The 19,994-nt window shown below is 35.2% G+C and overlaps 1 protein-coding gene across 11 annotated transcripts in view; it reads right to left on the bottom strand.

The window, feature by feature from the left end:
- The window catches only part of LOC123563172 (WD repeat-containing protein on Y chromosome-like), a 94,283-nt gene that overhangs the window by 38,836 nt on the left and 35,453 nt on the right, over positions 1 to 19,994 (bottom strand). For 10 of the 11 annotated variants that reach the window (XM_053529714.1, XM_053529750.1, XM_053529710.1 and 7 more), the window contains one exon: positions 1,808 to 2,054. In XM_053529714.1, the coding sequence (XP_053385689.1) occupies positions 1,808 to 2,054 (247 nt within the window). Of the gene's footprint in view, positions 1 to 1,807; positions 2,055 to 4,459; positions 4,862 to 5,477; positions 5,887 to 19,994 lie in introns of those variants that run through there. The other variant, XM_053529767.1, reaches the window with a different exon arrangement.

Genomic DNA, 19,994 nt, shown 5'->3' on the forward strand with positions numbered 1-19,994 from the left:
ACCAAGGTGCGGACGTGGAAAGACGTTGAAGCCGACACTGATCCCGGATCGAGTAAAAATGATGTTTTGTAGCCAAAGCAAAACTTGGCCTGCATTTTATGATGTTACACCTATGTACCAAAAATTATTTAAATCTGTCACGCCTTTCATGAGTTATTGTCTGGAAACCATGAAATTCATTAAATTGTACACAGGTTCAGGAAATTAGGCGTGCACAAGATTAAATATGCAGACTCTATATATGTGTATAGCATAGTAACAAAAAACAAACAAAGTCCCATAACTCTGCAATTTTTTTTCCAAAGGAACCTAACATGCACCATGCACAACTACTGTTGTTACTGATCACTAGTATGAAGTTTCATTAAATTGTGTCTAGGGGGTGAGAGCAAGATTATGTCTAAAGACAGACAAACAGACAGATGGACAGCAGGACAGACAGACAACCTAACCTCAAGAATTGAAGACACTGATGTTATTAATGATATTCTCAAATCCTCCTACCTCTAGAATATAAATCTGTAAGTATGTATTTTTGTTTATACTCAATTTTAACTTATAACAAGAGCTGTATCCATAGGATGACATATGCCCCCAATGGCACTTTGAATGAGTAGTTATGGCCGATGTTAGAGTTTAGGACCTTTGACCTACGGAGCTGGGTCTTGCGCGCGACACGTCGTCTTACTGTGTCACACATTCATGCCAAGTTATTTGAAAATCCATGCATGAATGACAAAGATATGGACCGGACACGCCCATCAATGCACTATCATGAAAAATGACCTTTAACGTCTAAGTGTGACCTTGACCTTTGAGCTACGGACCTGGGTCTTGCACGCGACACGTCGTCTTACTGTGGTACACATTCATGCCAAGTTATTTGAAAATCCATCCATCGATGACAAAGATATGGACCGGACACGAAAATTGCGACAGACTGACAGACCGACAGACCGACAGACGGTTCAAAAACTATATGCCTCCCTTCGGGGGCATAAAAAAATTATGCATTAGGTTTGTCACCAGCCACAATAGAGTTATCTGGTCTATTATCAGACCTCTTACCCCTTTATCACTGCAACATCCAATTATCATGATAAGATTCAGAAAGATACAAAAACATTTATATAGAATTATAATATAGGCCCTTTTTTTTGTTCAAGAGTTTGACACAGACCCATGCAGAGTAATTTTGTTTTTAAGAATACAGCATAAGTTTAAAATTTTGCGCGCTGAAGATGTTCACGAAATTCACTAATTCATGAAATATCAGAAATTGTAAATTACCACATTCACAAAGACAAGTCATTATAATAAATTTCAGTTTTTGTCAAATCGCGAATATTTCCTCCTGCAAAATGTCTAGAATCGGCATGCAATCTGCGGACTTTTTGACCTATTAATATACCAACTTCTGCAATAAATTTGAAGTAATTTCATCCTAACAATAATATTAATTACTGGGTTTGTTACTGACCCTAATATTTCTGTAGAGGGTCAGTAACAAACCCCAAAACCTCATTCATTGAATAGCCAACCTAAAAAGTGAGACGTTAAATCATAATTAAAGAAGATTTTTTTTTTTTCAGCAGTTACCTATATGAAATTTACAAAATTTCTTGTAATTACTTTTACTTTACCATCATTTTTATATCGAAAATGAAATTTCCGCCATTGTGAATTGCAATTCTCTTGTAGGGTCACCCACTGACCCTCTATAGAAATATAGAGGGCAACCACGTGACACTACTCAACCAACGGAAGGGCTAGAATCTGGTGGGAGGTAAAACAAGTTGTAACATACCTTCATAAACAGTTTCTCCAGGTAGTCATCATATTCATCTGAAGCAAGTACCTCTGAAACTGTCTGCTTAAACTCCAGGAGATTCATACGGCCCGGAGTTCTTGCTTGTGTTTTTGCCGGGAAGAATCCGGTTCCAGCTTGTATGAGAATGTCTTCCGGTTTATGTTTATTGAACCGGTTCATCAGCTGTTCCAGATGGTGTAACTTGATCTCCTCCTCCAACCGGACATTCTCATCTTTGTCAAAACTGAAACACATCCACACATCAAGTAGTAATGCAATAGTAATTTGAATATTCATGTCAAATGAAAACTGGATAAATTCAATCAGCATACCAAGTCAGATAAAAACTATTTTACCAAGGGCCAATCTAAGGGTCATTTTTTAAAAGGCTATTTTCCTGATGGTCAAGTTGAGGGTCAGTTTATCTAAAGGCTATTTTCCTCAGTAGTAATTTGATGGTTATTTTTTAAAAGCCAGTTTTGCTAAGGGCCAATTCGAGTGGTGTGCTTTTGTGAGGGTTAATCTGAGTTTCTTTAAAGTGTATAATCATGATGTACTTGTGTTGGTATATTTTCTGGCTGTCAGGGACCGTGAAGTCAAATCAGTTTTACTGTAATACTGTATTCTGTTTAAGCCAGAGCTATTATTTTGCTTGGTTGTGCTCTATGCTTGCAAAAGAAGTTCTTATAGATTGTTTAAAATAACCAAATGATAGACATTTTATCTTGCTCTACTAAATCTTTCACTGCGAAAACCATAATTATATCAAAGATATTTTAATCTTATACTCCCTCAGTCAAGAGGGTTGCACAAGTTAAGATAAAACAAGAGCTCTTAGAACACGAAATGCCCCCCTTGATGCATTCAGTAACTGCGCACAAGGAACAGAAATTATTTGGTCACTGTGCACTGAATGTGTGAGGTAATGGCCTCAAAACAATAATTATTGGTCATCTACCAGTTATAGGTGACCTCAGTATCAAATGTGATCTTAGACCAAAGCATTTTCTAGTTATTTGGCAAAAAAGTTCTACTGTTCTGGGTCAATGTGACCTTAACCATTGATCCACTGATCTCAAAATCAATATGAGTCATCTGATGGTTACGATCAACCTCCCTATTAAGTTTCATGATCCTAGGCCCAAGCGTTCTCAAGGTATCGTCCAGAAACCACTTAACTGTTCCAGGTCACTGTGACCTTGACTTTTCACTAACTGATCTCAAAAGCAATAGGGGTCTTTGCTGGTTAAAAACAACCCCCCCATGATCCTAGGCCCAAGTGTTCTTGAGTTATCATCCGGGAACCGATTAGCCTACATACTGACAGAACAACATCTGCAAAACACATAGCTGTCAAGGCTTTACAAAGGCCACAAGTGTGATCGAAGGTGCAGTTGGCCGTCGTGTGGGGTCTGGGAGACGAAGCCCCCTCGAAGCCGGAGACGCCCTCACATTGAAAATTTAGTTTTTTCAACACAAAATAGACTTGTTTTTGAATCATCTCCCTACATATTTACTTTGTTAGATGTTTATTTATGCGTTAGAAAATGCACGTTGCACCAGTTAATGTAAAAGCTGTACTATATGGTAAGAAACGGTATGAAAACACCCTATTAACGTCCCCAAGCAAGTTTGATTCAATGATTTTCCACGAAAAAACATTAATTTTGATTGTTTTATTTTTAAAAATGCTTGTGACATTGAATAGTAGGTGTGTGAGCGTGATCTAGGGCAAAAATGCGTGTGACACGCAATGTGTATGTCTTGACAGGTATGAAATCAATATACCCCTCCTTCTTTTAAGGGGTCATAACAATATCACTATTTGAGGGATGAATTGAAAACAGTTGTAACTTTTTTATTTAATATCAGTTATGACAGTTTTCTATTTGACACCTGCAGCTGAGTGAATGTAAGATTGTAATATGATGCAATAAGTTTGGTATTCACAGTGGAAGTTTACTTCACCTTACATGTAAAACATACATTTATTTCCTGTTTATTTTATGTTTTTTTTCAATATATTCAACAAAATTTTACACATTTTGTATGCATACTGTTACCCAGTCAACACCATAGTGTCATTCAACATAACATCACAACATCATAGTGTTAATGTAAGAAAAAAATTATATTATTCTTCAGTTAGTTTTTTTCATATTTTGATATAAAGGTGCATAGATTTATAAATTATGTTTGTGCAGTAATTATATTATGTCTTTGCCTTTACTGAAATATGAGCCGTGCCATGAGAAAACCAACATAGTGGGTATGCGACCAGCATGGATCCAGACCAGCCTGCGCATCCGCGCAGTCTGGTCAGGATCCATGCTATTCGCTAACAGTTTCTCCAATTCCAATAGGCTTTAAAAGCGAACAGCATGGAGCCTGACCAGACTGCGCGGATGCGCAGGCTGGTCTGGCTCCATGCTGGTCGCAAAGCCACTATGTTGGTTTTCCCATGGCACGGCTCATATATTTTTGATAATAATTCTTGATTACCTATGATTCATATACTGCTGCATTTAGGTGTATTTAAAATAATGCTATTTCAATATTATTTCAATAAAATCATGAAATAATATCTTTTCTAATGAAATTCATTAAAAAAATTTAGCACAATATTTATCATTATTTGCGTCAACTTACGCAGGTTTCTGTTCCTCTTTTGTTTCTTCGTTAAACTTCAACACTTTTTGTTTAGAATTCATTTTGTGTCCCAGAATTCCAAGTTTATTCCAAATTCTTGAGAATTTCTAAATTTTCTCTTGTTCCTGAACTTGCAACAACAAATTCATTTCAAACGTTTTTTTTCTCTGATATATTGTTATACATTGAACAGTGGCAATAAAACGAAACAATACCCTCGGTGGCAGTATATCAGATGTGGGAGAATTTATTTAACAAATAAACTGTGATTAAATCAATGGACACTCTGTAAATAATTAATTTCAACTGTTTCACTCTTTGTTGGTTAATGTTATTGAAACATGCAACTTAATAAATAGTCTGTCAAGAAACTTACAGGCACTGGTAACCAAGAAAATAACACTATCGACAAAGAAAACTTGTTTGAGTTTTTACATAATAAATACCCGGTAATGAATAGATTGATATCAACTGCCAGTAAAAATGTTTTTCTTTCTTTTTTCAAGAGAATTTTTTTGGGGCTAATTCTTGAGTATTTTGTGGTCAAATTCTGACCATGTTTAATTTTTCAATTTCACTGGCCTAAAATTTAAAATCGATAAATTCATATCTCAACAAAATAGCTGTTTAAGTCAAATACACAAAATCTTATGCCAACCCAACTAAATGATTTAATAGTAAATAAACTTATTTACACCAACTGTAATGAAATTCTGTTATCTTTAGGTGGTGAATTTTAGAATGAGAAAGCAAAATATTGAAAATCAAGGCAACTTTTGCAAGTCGAACAATCATTAACGCACACAGATAAAATGTGAACATTGCAGTAAAAATATCTTCAAAAAGAAAACAAAGAGAATACATTAAAAATTTTCAGTTCCATCAATGCAAAAAAAAATTAAATAAAATTTATGTGTTTTTGTTCATAATGTTTGACCGGGACAATAACTGCATTTTATAAAATATTAATTCATCTTTACCAAAAAATTATTTCATTTTAAATGATTTAAAACCAAACTGAAGCTATTATTAAATCCTCATTCTCCACGTTTTACTTTTATCAGTAACATTTTTAATTTTCTGTTTTTCACGCTATTATAACTTCATATTTCACACTTATCAGTTTTATGCTTTCAAGGTATAAATCCAAATAAAGTCTCACATCATCCTAACATTGAATAATTGGCAGTCTTATTCAATCTCCATATTTTCTTGTCTGCGATAACACTATAAATCTTTTACACTGCCAGACTTTCATCGATAAAAAGCAAATTTCTTTGTTGCAAAGATTTTATTAATTAAAACTATTAGTAAATATTAACTGTCCTACATTTTTCACACCATTATCCAGAAATAAAAGCATGGAAATTAAACTTTATCCAATTAGTTTAATCAAAATATAACTTTCATACTCCATAAACCAAATACCATTTTACAATTTATTTCATTCTTAAATAAGCTACACATAACTTAAGACTGCTCTATGAAAAGTACAATAGTTTTCGCTTTCTTTTGTTTTCAAACAAAATGTGAATTCAAATATGGCAAAAAGTAGTGTCATATATCATTCTGCAAACATTTACAAATAGAGACAAAATTGACAAGCATCGTTTATTTCAAAAGCTTTCTCTCATTAACAAAAAAATACTTCTTATTGTGTTTATATGATCAATAGGTCTTTCTCTGTGATTTAATCGATACAAAATACCCTCAAATTCCGACAGGTTTTACCAGTTAATTCCCTGGATACAATTCATTATTCCATCTTTTCATACACTTATATACAGTGAATCATCTCAATCAATGCTCTTCATAAGAAAATTGTTAATTTGTTTCAGAAACTTTTCTGAAAGGGGCCTTAGACACTGACTGAGTGGTTTTAAAGCTTTCTGTAAAAATTGAAAGTTTCACAAAAATCTGTTTCATATATTATACACCTGAAAACAAGAGCTGTCTCCATAGGATGACACATGCCCCCGATGGCACTTTAAATGAATAGTTATGGCCGATGTTCGAGTTTAGGACCTTTGACCTACGGAGCTGGGTCTTGCGCGCGACACGTCGTCTTACTGTGTCACACATTTATGCGTAGTTATTTTAAAATCCATGCATGAATGACAAAGATATGGACCGGACACGCCCATCAATGCACTATCATGAAAAAAGACCTTTAACATCTAAGTGTGACCTTGACCTTTGAGCTACGGACCTGGGTCTTGCGCATGACACGTCGTCTTACTGTGGTACACATTCATGCCAAATTATTTGAAAATCCATCCATCGATGACAAAGATATGGACCGGACACGCCCATCAATGCACTATCCCTTAATGTCTAAGTGTGACCTTGACCTTTGAGATACGGACCTGGGTCTTGCGCGCGACACGTCGTCTTACTGTGGTACACATTCATGCCAAGTTATTTGAAAATCCATCCATCAATGACAAAGATATGGACAGGACACGCCCATCAATGCACTATCCCTTAATGTCTAAGTGTGACCTTGACCTTTGAGGTACGGACCTGGGTCTTGCGCGCAACACGTCGTCTTACTGTGGTACACATTCATGCCAAGTTATTTGAAAATCCATCCATCGATGACAAAGATATGGACCGGACATGCCCATCAATGCAACAACCTTAAATGTCTAAGTGTGACCTTGACCTTTGAGGTATGGACCTGGGTCTTGCGCGCGACATGTCGTCTTACTGTGGTACACATTCATGCCAAGTTATTTGAAAATCCATCCATCGATGACAAAGATATGGACCGGACACGAAAAATGCGGACAGACCGACAGACCGACGGTTCAAAAACTATATGCCTCCCTTCGGGGGCATAAAAACTGAGGGCAGTGATAACTTTTCACATAATTCAGTTTAGATTTAGAGAATTTCTGATGTTTCTATGGAACTTATTTATCAGTTTAATATCTCAAATGTACAGAAAGAATCACCCTTTTTCACCAACCTGTGTTCCTAAAAAGTAATGTTTGAAAAAAAAAACAGAAACAAAGTTGCAGGATTACTATTTTTAGTGAAAAAAAAAACAACAACAATGGAGCACAATTGTTTAAAACTATAAAATTACTGTCTAACTTACATTTAATGATAAATGTCTTATATTACAATGATAAATGTCTTATATTACACACAAAAGAACAACTTTGTATATGTTTAATACACTGTTTCAAATTTAATGATTTATTGTTCAAATTAAACAGAAATAGAACTCAGTGGCAAGTATTATTTTACAATATAAAGATTAAGCTCAAAACATTAAAGAACAGAGAATAAAATCAGCTACATTCTATGAACTTCTTTTTTACTCCACACTTCTTAAGGAAAATGCATGTCATACAGTCAAGTAAGGACCCTCTCCTTAATAAATGGTAACCTCCCCAACTTTGCCAGCATTTCCATTTTTATGCCCCTGGGCATATAGTGATTTAACTGCCAGTCTGTATTAACCAGATTTTTTATTGCCCTTTTAGTTCATAATCACACTCAACAATCCTTGTGGCAAGACCTGCAAACTGACTCCTATACAGATGACCTTGACCCTCATATGACCATCCTAAAAAAAACCAGCATTTCTGGTCCTATGGCCCTTATAAATGACACAATTTAGTTCATACTCACACCAAACAAACCTTGTGGCAAGACCTACAAACTGACCTATATATAAATGACCTTGACGCTCATCTGACCTTCATATTCAAACTAAAAACCTAAAAAAAACAGCATTTTTGGTCCTACAGCCCTCATAAATGACCCGATTTACTGCATATTCACACTGATCAAATCTTGTGGCAAGACCTACAAACTTATATATATATAGATGACCTTGACTTTTATCTGTCCATAGGAACCAGATTGCCTAGAGCCCATATTGATGAAATTATTTAGCTCATACTCACACTCAACAATTTTTGTGGCAAGACCTACAGACTGACCTATATATAAATGACCTTGATCCTCATATGACCTTCACCTTTAAAGTTTAAACATTAATAAACAATATGTTTGATATAGTGATCAAAACTGGCTATGAGTCAAGACTGAAATTAAGCTACTAAGTTGACCTTGACCTTCAGCCGTCCATACGAACCGGATTGCATACAACCTGATGAAGTTCATATTCACATTCAACAATGCTTGTGGAAAGATCTACAATCTAACCTATATATCACACTGACCTTCATTTGAGCTTCACCTTCAAACTTGAAACTTTAGTAGTAAACAACTTTCTTGGTCCTACAACCCACATAATTTAGTTTATACTCACATTCAACACTCTTTGTGGCAAGACCTACAAACTGAGTTATCTATAGATGACCTTGACCTTCATTTGATCTTCATCTTAAATTAAAACCTCAAAAAACAACATCTTTAGTCATACACCGCTCCCCACGACTAGTAATAAATTAGTTACAATATAATTTATTTATAGTACTAACAAAGGGACATAATTCTAAGATCAAGGGTGCCTCCTGGTGGTAAACATTTATGCCAAAGTACATTAAAATGCCCCCATGCATGAAGAAGAAATGCTCCAGACAAAATCAGTCTTAAATTTGACATTTGACCTCTAAGTGTGACCTTGATCTTAGACCTAGGGACCTGGTTCTTGCGCATGACAATTTGTCTCATTCTGGTTAACATTTGTGCCAAGTAATATTAAAATCCCATTAAGGATTGTTGAGTTACAGACTGGACAGGAAAAAAACCCTTTTGGCCTTTGACTTCCAAGTGTAGCCTTGACTTTGCACCTAAAGGTCTGGGTTTTGTGCATGACACATTGTCTCATCCAGGGGAATATTTGTGCAAACTGATTTTAAATCCTATTTTGCATGACAAAGTTATAGACCGGACAGGAAAAAAATCCTATTGACATTTGATCTCCAAGTGTGACCTTGACCTTTAAGCTAGGGTTCTGGTGTTGCACAAGACACGTCGTCTCCTCATGGGGAACATTTATGCCAAGTAATATTGTAATCCCTTGATGGATGACAGAGTTTTGGACCAGACAGGAAAAAACCTATCAAACTTTGACCTTCAATTGTGACCTTGACCTTTGAGCTAGGGATCCAGGTTTTGCGCATGACAGATTGTCTCATCATGGGGAACATTTGTGCCAAGTTTTCATGGATGGCAGAGTTATGGACCAGACAGGAAAAAAGCTCTGTTGACCTCTGACCCCCACTTGTGACCTTAACAGTGAGCCAGGGGTCCGGGATTTGTGCAAGACAAGTCGTCTCATTATGGGAAACATTTGTGTTAAGTGATATTATAATCCCTTAACGAATAACAGAGTTATGGACCAAACACCAAACCTGTTCATGCCATGTTAACATTTGACTGCCAAGACTTTAGTGTGACCTTGACCTTTAAGCCAGGGGTCTGAAAGTTGTGCACGACACAGTCTTATTATGAGGTACATTTGTGCCAAGTAATATTAAAATCTCTTCATGGATGACAGAATTATAGACCAGATAGGAAAAAAAGCCCTGTTAACCTTTGACCTCCAATTGTGACCTTGACCTTTAAGCTAGGGTTCCAGGTTTTGTGCATGACACATTGTCTCATCATGGGAAACATTTGTGCCAAGTAATATTAAAATCCCTTCATGGATGACAGAGTTATAGACCGGATAGGAAAAAAGCCCTGTTGAGTTATGGACCAGACACGAAATTGCTGACGGAATGACAGAATGACGAAAAAGCACAATCCTATAGTCCTGGAAACTGGTTTTCAACCAGTAGCGGACTAATCAATGGTATTGCCCAAATTGAATGATGGACCAGTCCATTATATAGAAATTTAGCAAGGCAAAGGTTAGGAAAGGTTATAACAAGAGCACTGCTTTCCTCGTGCAGACGCTCATCTGATTTTTTTGTCTCTGTATAATAGAAATATTGCCCAACCCATGATTTCCTAAGTCTAAAAGGGGCCATAATTCTTGCTAAAAGCAATGTAGAGTTACCGTACTTGCTGTGCAGCTTTTCATGGCGAATAACTGCTCCAAGTTTTAAAGCAATAGCTTTGACCATTCAGGAGAAAAGTTTACCTAAATGCAAAAGTTAACCAAGAAATCTGATTTTGTAAGTCCAAAAAGGGCCTTAATTCTTGCAAAATACAGGATGGATTTATGTTTCTTGCTGTACAGAGTCAGCTATTGATGGTGATCAAGTAGTACAAGTTTTAAAGCAATAACTTTGATAGTATAGGAGAAGAGCTGACCTAAACATATAACTTAACCAAGAAATCTGATATTTTCTAAGTCCAGAAGGGGCCACAATTCTTGCAAAAAGCAGGATGGAGTTATGTTTCTTGCTCTACAGGGTCAGCTGACCGTTAAGAAGAAAAATTTACCTAAACGCAAAATTTAACAAGAAATCTGATTTTCTAAGTTCAAAAGGGCCATAATTCTTGCAAAATATAGGATGGATATATGTTTCTTGCTGTACAGAGTCAGCTATTGATGTTGAACAAGTGTTGCAAGTTTTAAAGCAATATCTCTAATAGTGTAGGAGAAAAGCTGACCTAAACATAAAACTTAACCAGGCAAAGCCAACGCCAACACCGACACCGATCATGTGATGAGCTAGAAATAAGTATATTTCTCTTTACAGACAGAGGAAGAGTTGCTTTAACTGTACATATGATAACAGACAAGAAATTATTGAGCAAAAACTAAATATATCATGACAAACAGAAAAACTCATCCAAGTCAGGGTGACACGGCATGTATAGGTGAGAGTGCTTTTACATATTTCTTTAAGCTCGGAGTTTTTGCGCCCTGCACCTACACTGCGCTATAATTGACAAGTAAAATCCCTTCTTTGCACTTAAAACTTATAACAGCTAGCGTATACATATCTCCCCTTATTCATATTTACAAAAATCATGTTTACTTTTGAATTAATTTAAAAACCATTTATAGGCGGTTTCTGAACAATTTTATCATTCAATATATCTTTTTCACAGGATTCCGATTTTGGAATCACTTTTTACAATCAATACAAGACAGCCTGGCTTTTTAACATTACCCAACACTCAAATTTAAGTGTTTGTTTTGTAAATATGTAAATAACTTGCATTCAATTTGCACCCATATTAAAAAGATTGAGTAAGAAATAAATGAAATAAATCATTAAAACGTTAACAAAATTTCTGTCTACGATTCAATGCAGGAGAGATTTTCTGTCAAACACACTGACAAATTGTACAACGCTACTAGATAACGTTGTAAAACACAGATGGTACGACAAATCTCACTAATTATGGCCCAGATTGTGTTCGGACACTTTTCTTGCCAATTCTGAATGCGCACATACTGCAGTCTAGTTAAATTCTAAATGATGAGTTTTATATAATATAATGCATGTCTGATGTAAATGAGAATTTTCTTTACAATTGCCTAGTGTTCTTTTGTAGCCTACAAGTGCTGTTTTCTATATAACGGTGATTTGTAAATTTGATAAATATCAAAATTACACACTTGCTTCACAATTTTTTCATCGTTTCTATCTTTCAATCTTCAATTGCAAAGACTAAATTGTCACAGCATAAATTAGCATAATTTAAACTCTGCTGGAACAAAATGATTCATTACATAGGTAAGGTAGCTAACACGTCACTTACATAGCAACTCTAGAAGAGGCATGTATTGCTGTTTGACACAACAGCTATGTTTAATATAAAAAGATATTTGTGTAAAAGTTGGCTAAGAAGAGAAATCATATATATGATACCTTTATATAATATGTCTGCAGTAGTTAAGTAGTTCCTTAACTGTTCTCAGTTAAGATAAATTCCCTTTAAATTTTAGTTTCATGTAAATTTACTAAAGGGACATAATTTAAAAAGTATGAAAAGTTAATGTTTCTAGTACACTGTATTTTCTCTCAATGTCAACTGCAACTGCAAAAAAAATTAGTAAAATACTTCTGAAGTTATGCTCTGAGTAAATCAAAGAAAGGGAGATAATTAAAAAGTAAGCACGGTTATTGTATACAACACTCCACCAACCTACAACCCCGTTCCCCACTCTCCAATGTCCTCCCATCTCTGTTTGCAGTTTGAATAAAATTCCTTCAGCATTTAACAAGTTATGCCTCTGAAAAGTAAAGGGAGGTAACTAAAAAGTAGGCAAGGTAGAGCTACCATTCTTGTACACTGCACTTCTTTTCAATGACCGCTGTCAATGAAAGAAGTTTTAACAAAATCCGTTCAGCAACTTTGGAGTGCTTCAGACAAAACAGATATGAGTTCATAATAAGAAGGGAGATAAAGTACAGCAAGATTGAGTTATGGTTACCTTCTCTCAATGGCCATTGTCAATGTTTGAAGTTTTAACAAAAAAGTAAGCAAGATTGAGTTACCCATAATAAATATGCCATTGTTATTTTTTGTAATACAGAACTACGGCAAGTCATTCGTCGCTGATGAAGATCTCTTAACTGTACAATTCATCATGTAATTAACTAAATTGACAAACCTTTTTTTATTTTATCATGTCACATTTTAAGGGTTATGTCATTCTATGTGTGTGTTTTTCGCAAGACTTGAGTTTCACTTAAAGTGTGTGGTATTTCTGTCTTCTTTCTACAGTACATGATGGCACCATTTACCAGGGGGTTGAACCACTATCTGCAGCCTGTCTGGGTGTACCATATGTTTAAAGCACTGGTATTGGCAATAGGGGTAAAACGACCTCTAGGGTGGGAGTGCGGTTATGGCTGTTTGTTACAATAAGGCTGTAAATATTATCATTGTTCATTAATTTTATGATATTGTTGTAATAACTATTATTTTTTATTATTATGTACAACGCCATTGAATATATCATTTATAAAAAAGGCATTTAATCAAATTGTTCAGTTTCAGTTTTGTGATTGCATATGTCATGTTTTGTTATTTTCCTACATATCTGCCATGTGTCACATGTTTAATTGTAAAGCGCCTTTGAACGTAAATTCCATATGAAAAGGGCGCTCAACAAATCTGGTATAATAATAATAATATAATAATAATATATGGTTCTTATACACTGAACTATTTCTCAATGCCTCTGAGTGTCAGTGTGTGAAGTTTTAACAATAGTTTAGTTGTTTTTCCCTTGACCAAAGCGATATGAGCAAATCAGAAATTGATATAATTCAAGAAATAAGCAAATTAGAGTTATGGTTCTTGTACACTGGAGATATGTTCCTGCCAAATACTCTGAGCAGATAAAAAAGTGATACAATATTCAAAAGAGAGTAGAAATAAGGCTCTTCTACACTGCACTTGCATGCAAGGCCCTGGATCATTACATGAAGTTTTAATAAAATCTCTTTAATAGTTTTAATTATAGTCCAGACAAAAGTGACACAGACAGAAAAATGTACACATTGCATTTCAAGGGGGATAAAAAAGACACTGAGACATAATTTTCTGCCAATATATTTGGGCGTTTTCACAATTTTAAGCCACAGTTGTGGTGCTAAAGAATTTTTCTATCTTGTATAAACAATAAGTTTAGCAATGACTATGTGTTTGTTTGGGTTTAATGCCATTTTTCAACAGTTTTTCAGTTATGTAATGGCGGGCAGTTAACCAGTGTTCCTGGATTTTGTACCAGTACAAACCTGTTCTCCATAAGTAACTTCCAACTTTCCCACATGAACCAGAGATGGAGGACGAATGATATCAGACATAATTTCATTTTTCAAATCATCATGAAGAACATATGTCCCGCCCGGAGATTGAACTCATGACCCTAAGGTCCGTAGATCTATACTCTCCCTATTGAACTAAGTGGGCTGGGCAATAACTTAGTGGCATAGTGGAAAGTTTAAACAAATTTTGCCAGAAAATTTAATATGAATGAAGAGTATGATAGACAAGCAAAGTCATTTCTGCATCACTCATTCTGAGTGGTTACAAGAATGAAACCACCTTCTAGGACAAAGATCTGTCTGTTCATTTTATTCCAAACTTCATTACAAAACTGACAGTAGAATTTCTCGGAATGTTTACTTATTACAGAATGTTTCAATCTGTGAAAGCTGTGATTATTTTTGTCCTTTGTCAATGGACATTGAGTGGAAAGCATAATCGGATTTTCTTCAGGACAAAAGTTAACAAGTTTCCAATCAATATATACCTGCTGTGAAACTTCTGTGCTGTTGCATTATGGGATTGTAATTCTGACAGAAACATTTTAAAATTATTCAATTCCACTAGCAGTTGGTAAAGAGACCTTTTATTCAGTGTATTGAATAATATGATAAGGATTGAGGTTAAAATTTGTACAAAAGGATGAATGACAGTTGCTAATGCATTCAATATATTTGAAATAAATAAAACAATAAGCAGGAGTTGCTTAACAACTGTGTGCTCCTCCAGTGTTTATTGAAGCATGTTACAATGTGTCAAACTCACAGCAGCAGTTTTATCCCCTTGTGTTTTATTGATGATAACTGCTGTCTGAAATAACCATGTGACCATGAAAATCACATGACACAACGAATTCAATTATTGTTTTCCTTATTTTCAATATTTTTTTTTTTTTTCATTTTATCTTCCGCATTAGACTTAAATCTCTGAAAAAAAAACCAACAGTTTCAATAACCTAATGATGAACAAAATGATTTATTAAAATCATGGAAATGTTTGTGCTGACAGGTCTCTTTACTGTAAGGGGAGACCACTCCAAGCAGATTAGTATTGTGTATGTAAACTCTACTGACTTTGAGTTGAAGATTTACAGTCAACTTTTTATTAAATAATAGTTGGCAATCAAATAGTTTGAGGATATATTACTAAAGTTTTTCTGACTTGCATAAATCCCGAAAAAACAAATTAATGAAGTTTTGCCATGCAATACAAAGTCCCCTACTGGATTGCACCTAATTTTCTCTACTGCAGTATTATATATAACATAATGAACTGATATCTGTCAGTGATGTATAAACAATATTGTACTATATTTACAATATGTTATAACACAACATTTGGATCAAATTTTGCATATACAAAAATCTACAATTATTGTTGTTTTATAACATCTATTAAATGACAAAAGAGATATGGACCGGAATTAAGAATAAAATCATACTGACCTTTGACCTCTGACAATGACCTTGCATTTTGAGTTAGGGATAAGGGTTCCCTAAGACAAGTTGTCTCATTATGGAAAACATTTGTGCCAATTTTAAGTTATATATTAAAATCCCTTCGTAGATGACAGAGTTATTGATCATACAGGAAAAAAACCTTATCGACCTTTGACCTCCAAGTGTGACCTTGATATTTGAGATAGGGGTCTGCATGTTGCACATGATTCATCATCTTATCAAGTGCCAAGTAATATTAAAATCCCTTTAAGGATTGTTGAGTTACAGACTGGACAGGAAAAAAAGCTCTTTTGGCCTTTGACTTCCAGGTGTGACCTTGACCTTTCAGCTAAGTGTCCAGTTTTTGTGCATGACAAGTTGTCTCATCCAAGGGAATATTTACGCCAACTGATATTTAAACCCAGTTTTGCATGACAAAGTTATAGACTGTACAGGAAAAAATTCTATTGAACTTTGATCTCCAAGTGTGACCTTGGCCTTTAAGCTAGGGTTCTTATTATGAGGTATATTTGTGCCAAGTAATACTATTATCCCTTCATGGATGGCAGAGTTATGGACCGTACAGGAAAAAAGCCCTTCTGACATTTGACCTCCAATTGTGACCTTGACTTTTGAGTTAGCAGTCCGTGTTTTGCACATGACACGTCGTCTCATCATGGGGTACATTTGTGCCAATTAATATTAAAATCCTTTGAGGAATGACAGAGTTATGGACGGGACATGAAATTGCTGATGGATGAATGGAATGACGGGATGACAGACGAAAAGCGCAATCAACCAGTAGGGGACTTAAACAGGAGCTGTCATTATTAGTGACAATGCCCCCAAAGCGTGCCCAAGAATGCTACAGTTGTCTGCGCAAAAGATGCCATAAAAGTTTGGGTATGAATCAATTTGTGACCTTGACCTTAACTTGAGAGACATAAGCATGACACACCTTCTCAATATGGTTAACTTTTGTGTAAAATTATTTTCAAATCCTGTGATAAATGGTAGAGTTATGGACCAGACAAGAAACAGACCATGTTAACCTTTGACTTCTAAGTGGCTATACTACTAAAATGAAATCATTAATATTAATATGGAACTAAATTTTGATGGATTTTGTGATCAGATCAATCCACGAACACCACTGAACATAGAAACTGTCCATTTAATAAGTTTTATCTTTGCAATTTAGAAATCATAAATTTATGCCCACCACAAAACTGCCTTTTTGGGTTGAAACTATGAAAGTTCATGCCCATGTCATTAAATGACTTATAGTAGATCAGGTAGATGTGGAGACACTTCATTACAAAATTTCATCTATGTGTCGAAGGAGATATTATTTGCTTCCCCTTACAGAAGAAAAAGGCCTGCTGCGTACTCTTGCTGTGTACATACAGCGTATATGATGCGTACATGATGTGTACTGAAATCAAGGGCTTTAAATAGTATGCAGGATATACACCGCACATACACCGATAGTACGTTTGTAGGACACTTTTGACATGCAAATGAGCTCTGCCGCGTACTACTTGCTGCGTACATGCTGTGGACTACATAGTACACAGGATGTACGCTGAAGGAATTTAGTATGCGGGAAATAGTACGCAGCATGTACGCGGCACATACACTTTTCACATGCAAATAAGCCTGCGGTGTACTACCCCTGCGGCGTACATGCTGTGTACTCCTGTGGCGTACATGCTGTGTACTCCTGAGGCGTACATGCTGTGTACTCCTGTGGCGTACATGCTGTGTACTCCTGGCCCGAGTCCTGCGGCGTACATGCTGTGTACTCCTGCTGCATACATGCTGTGTACTCTTGTGGCGAAACTGCTGTGATAATGTAAATTCCTTACCCCATCAACTTTTGTATGCAAATGCTGATCATTTGGACAGAAAAAAAACAGAAAAAAGATAAGTGACATGCATCAATAAGTATTTACCCTTACCAAAATAATGTAGATTGATGTTATCAAATAAATTAGTATGCTTTTCTTCATCCACTTTTCAATGAAATAAATCAATTTTTGTAGCATGTAATTTGGTAAACATTAGAAGAAAATGGCAAAACTGCATCAAGGGGAAACAACTTTAATGCAACTAAATATAAGTGTTATGATTTATTATAGACGATGTGTGCGTAGTATGTATTTATTTTGATTAAAATCCATCTGAGAACAATCTAGGACTGGAATTATATAAGCATTTATACACTTTTACGTCCGTAAAAAGTAGCGCACCAAAAAATTTTGGATTGATTTTTTCCAATGGGGCGAGCGCAATGAGCCAAAAACGTTCTGAAAATATACGAGCGACAAATCCGATGAACAACTTTTTAATCTGGTGAGGCCTTAATGAGTTAACATAATGAGCATTAAAGCCTTTATAAAACATGATAGAATGGTGTTTTGCTTAAGAGTATTCAAATAACAGTGAAAGCTATTAATTCTTCTCATTCGGGCGCTGTTGAGGCATTATCTTGGTAATTATTTCATGTATTACAAAAAGTAATGCAACGAAGTTCAAATAAGGCTTTTCAATTATCCAAGTTAGAAAGCTCCAGGATTAATTCAAAATGAAAAAGAATATATTTTTACACTGCATGCAAGGTGCAGCTCAGAAATCACTAAGATGTAAGCTTTACAAATGAACATTGCAAATAGTAAATGGCAAATTTTCATTGTTCAGAATACCGGTAATCTGAACTATTCTATGCTATTAAGATAAAAGTTACTCGGAAATCAAGTTCTTGCTTTCAAAAAAAAAAAAAAATGTACAAATCCTTCCTGCATGAAGTGTACTTCAGACTTTTACCTAAAAAAATTCGAAGTATAAACGCCAAAAGGAAATGAACAAGTCCCTCCCGCGTATATGAAGTTTACTTCAGACTTAAACTTATTAAAAAAAACTGAGTATAAATGCCAAAAGAAATTGTACAAGTCTTTCCCGCATATATGAAGTGTACTGCACAAATTTCAAAGTATCTGCGGTGTACATGCAGTGTACTATTTTCTTGTACAAGTCCCTCCTGCGTACATGCAGTGTACTCCTTAAATTTTCAGAGTCTGTGCTGCGTACTTGAAGTGTACTAGTGACCTCCTGCGTACATGCTGTGTACTCGTCGAAATAGTACGCGGCATGTACGCGGCATGCGGTGTATGTAAAATGTACTCCTCTGGCGTACTACTGTGTTCGCGGCATATACACAGCAAATACGCAGCATGTACGCCACAGAGGCTTGCTTCTGTAAGGGTCAATACAATTTATGAGTTACAGAACTTGGCTATAAATTTTTTTCTCAATGTAGCCTAAAAAAAACTGTGGTTGACAGTAATCTGCAAAATACTAAAAACAAAAACTAAAAAAAACATGTTGCAAAAAAATGATTTATATTTGGTAGTTTAGTTTTGCATGATTTGTTGGCAAATAAAACACTGTTTTGAGTTCAGATGCGTAGTTATCTAATTATGACGCATCTAAACAAAAGAACGTGTTTTATTTGCCAACATAGCATGCAAGACTAAAATCTATTTCCATTCTCACACGTTCGGATTACACCAGGAAGGGATACTAATCTGGAATCCTTTTTTAGGCATAAATGGACGCATTACTTCCCTTGGTGCTAAAAGAAGGGTCATTTTGCAAAACATCTTTTAACAGACGAAACAATGTGCGGTAAAATCCTTCTTTGTTTTAATATATAAAAAAAAATCTTAAAAGTGTTAGAATGTATGTTAGAGTTACATAGCTTATAAAAATCAGGACTTCTGTGAAGTATCATATCATGTTTGTTCAACAGCAAAGTATGACCTGACTTACTGGCAGATTGGCAATTTCTTCATGATAAAAAAAACTGTATATTTGAAAAGAAAAAATGAAGTTATAACAGTCTTTAATTCATTAAACCTGCTGAATTTTTTGCATAATCATTTAAAAATTATTATGATGCAAGAGAATTTATAATTTCAACTAAAACTATCACAAAAGTGCTAAATACCCCTAATGCCACTATGATACAGGGGAAGTAAGATGTTGTGATCATGACCTTAAATTAAAGTTTGATCTTCAACTGTGACCTTGACCTTGTATACTCTGCAAATTTTCTTAATTAGGTTAATAATTGACGCTAGCTGTATGAAAATCCTTCCAATTGTTGAGAAGAAATGGAGCAGACAAAAATTAAAGCTATTCAGTCTGTGACCTTGACCTTGGACCTTGTGACATGGGTTGTGCACTATGCATGGCATGGATGATTTTAACAATCAATGCTAGTTATATGAAAATCTATCCAGTGGTTTGAAGATAATCTGATATTGAGCTGAAGAAAAATTAATCAATTTGATCATTAGTTTATACTAATTTATTTTGGCTTGATCGTGATCAAAGCTTCAAGCTTATTCAAACCACTCTCAAGTCCG

The sequence above is a fragment of the Mercenaria mercenaria genome, chromosome 2 (assembly GCF_021730395.1).
Source record: "Mercenaria mercenaria strain notata chromosome 2, MADL_Memer_1, whole genome shotgun sequence".
NCBI lineage: Eukaryota > Metazoa > Mollusca > Bivalvia > Venerida > Veneridae > Mercenaria > Mercenaria mercenaria.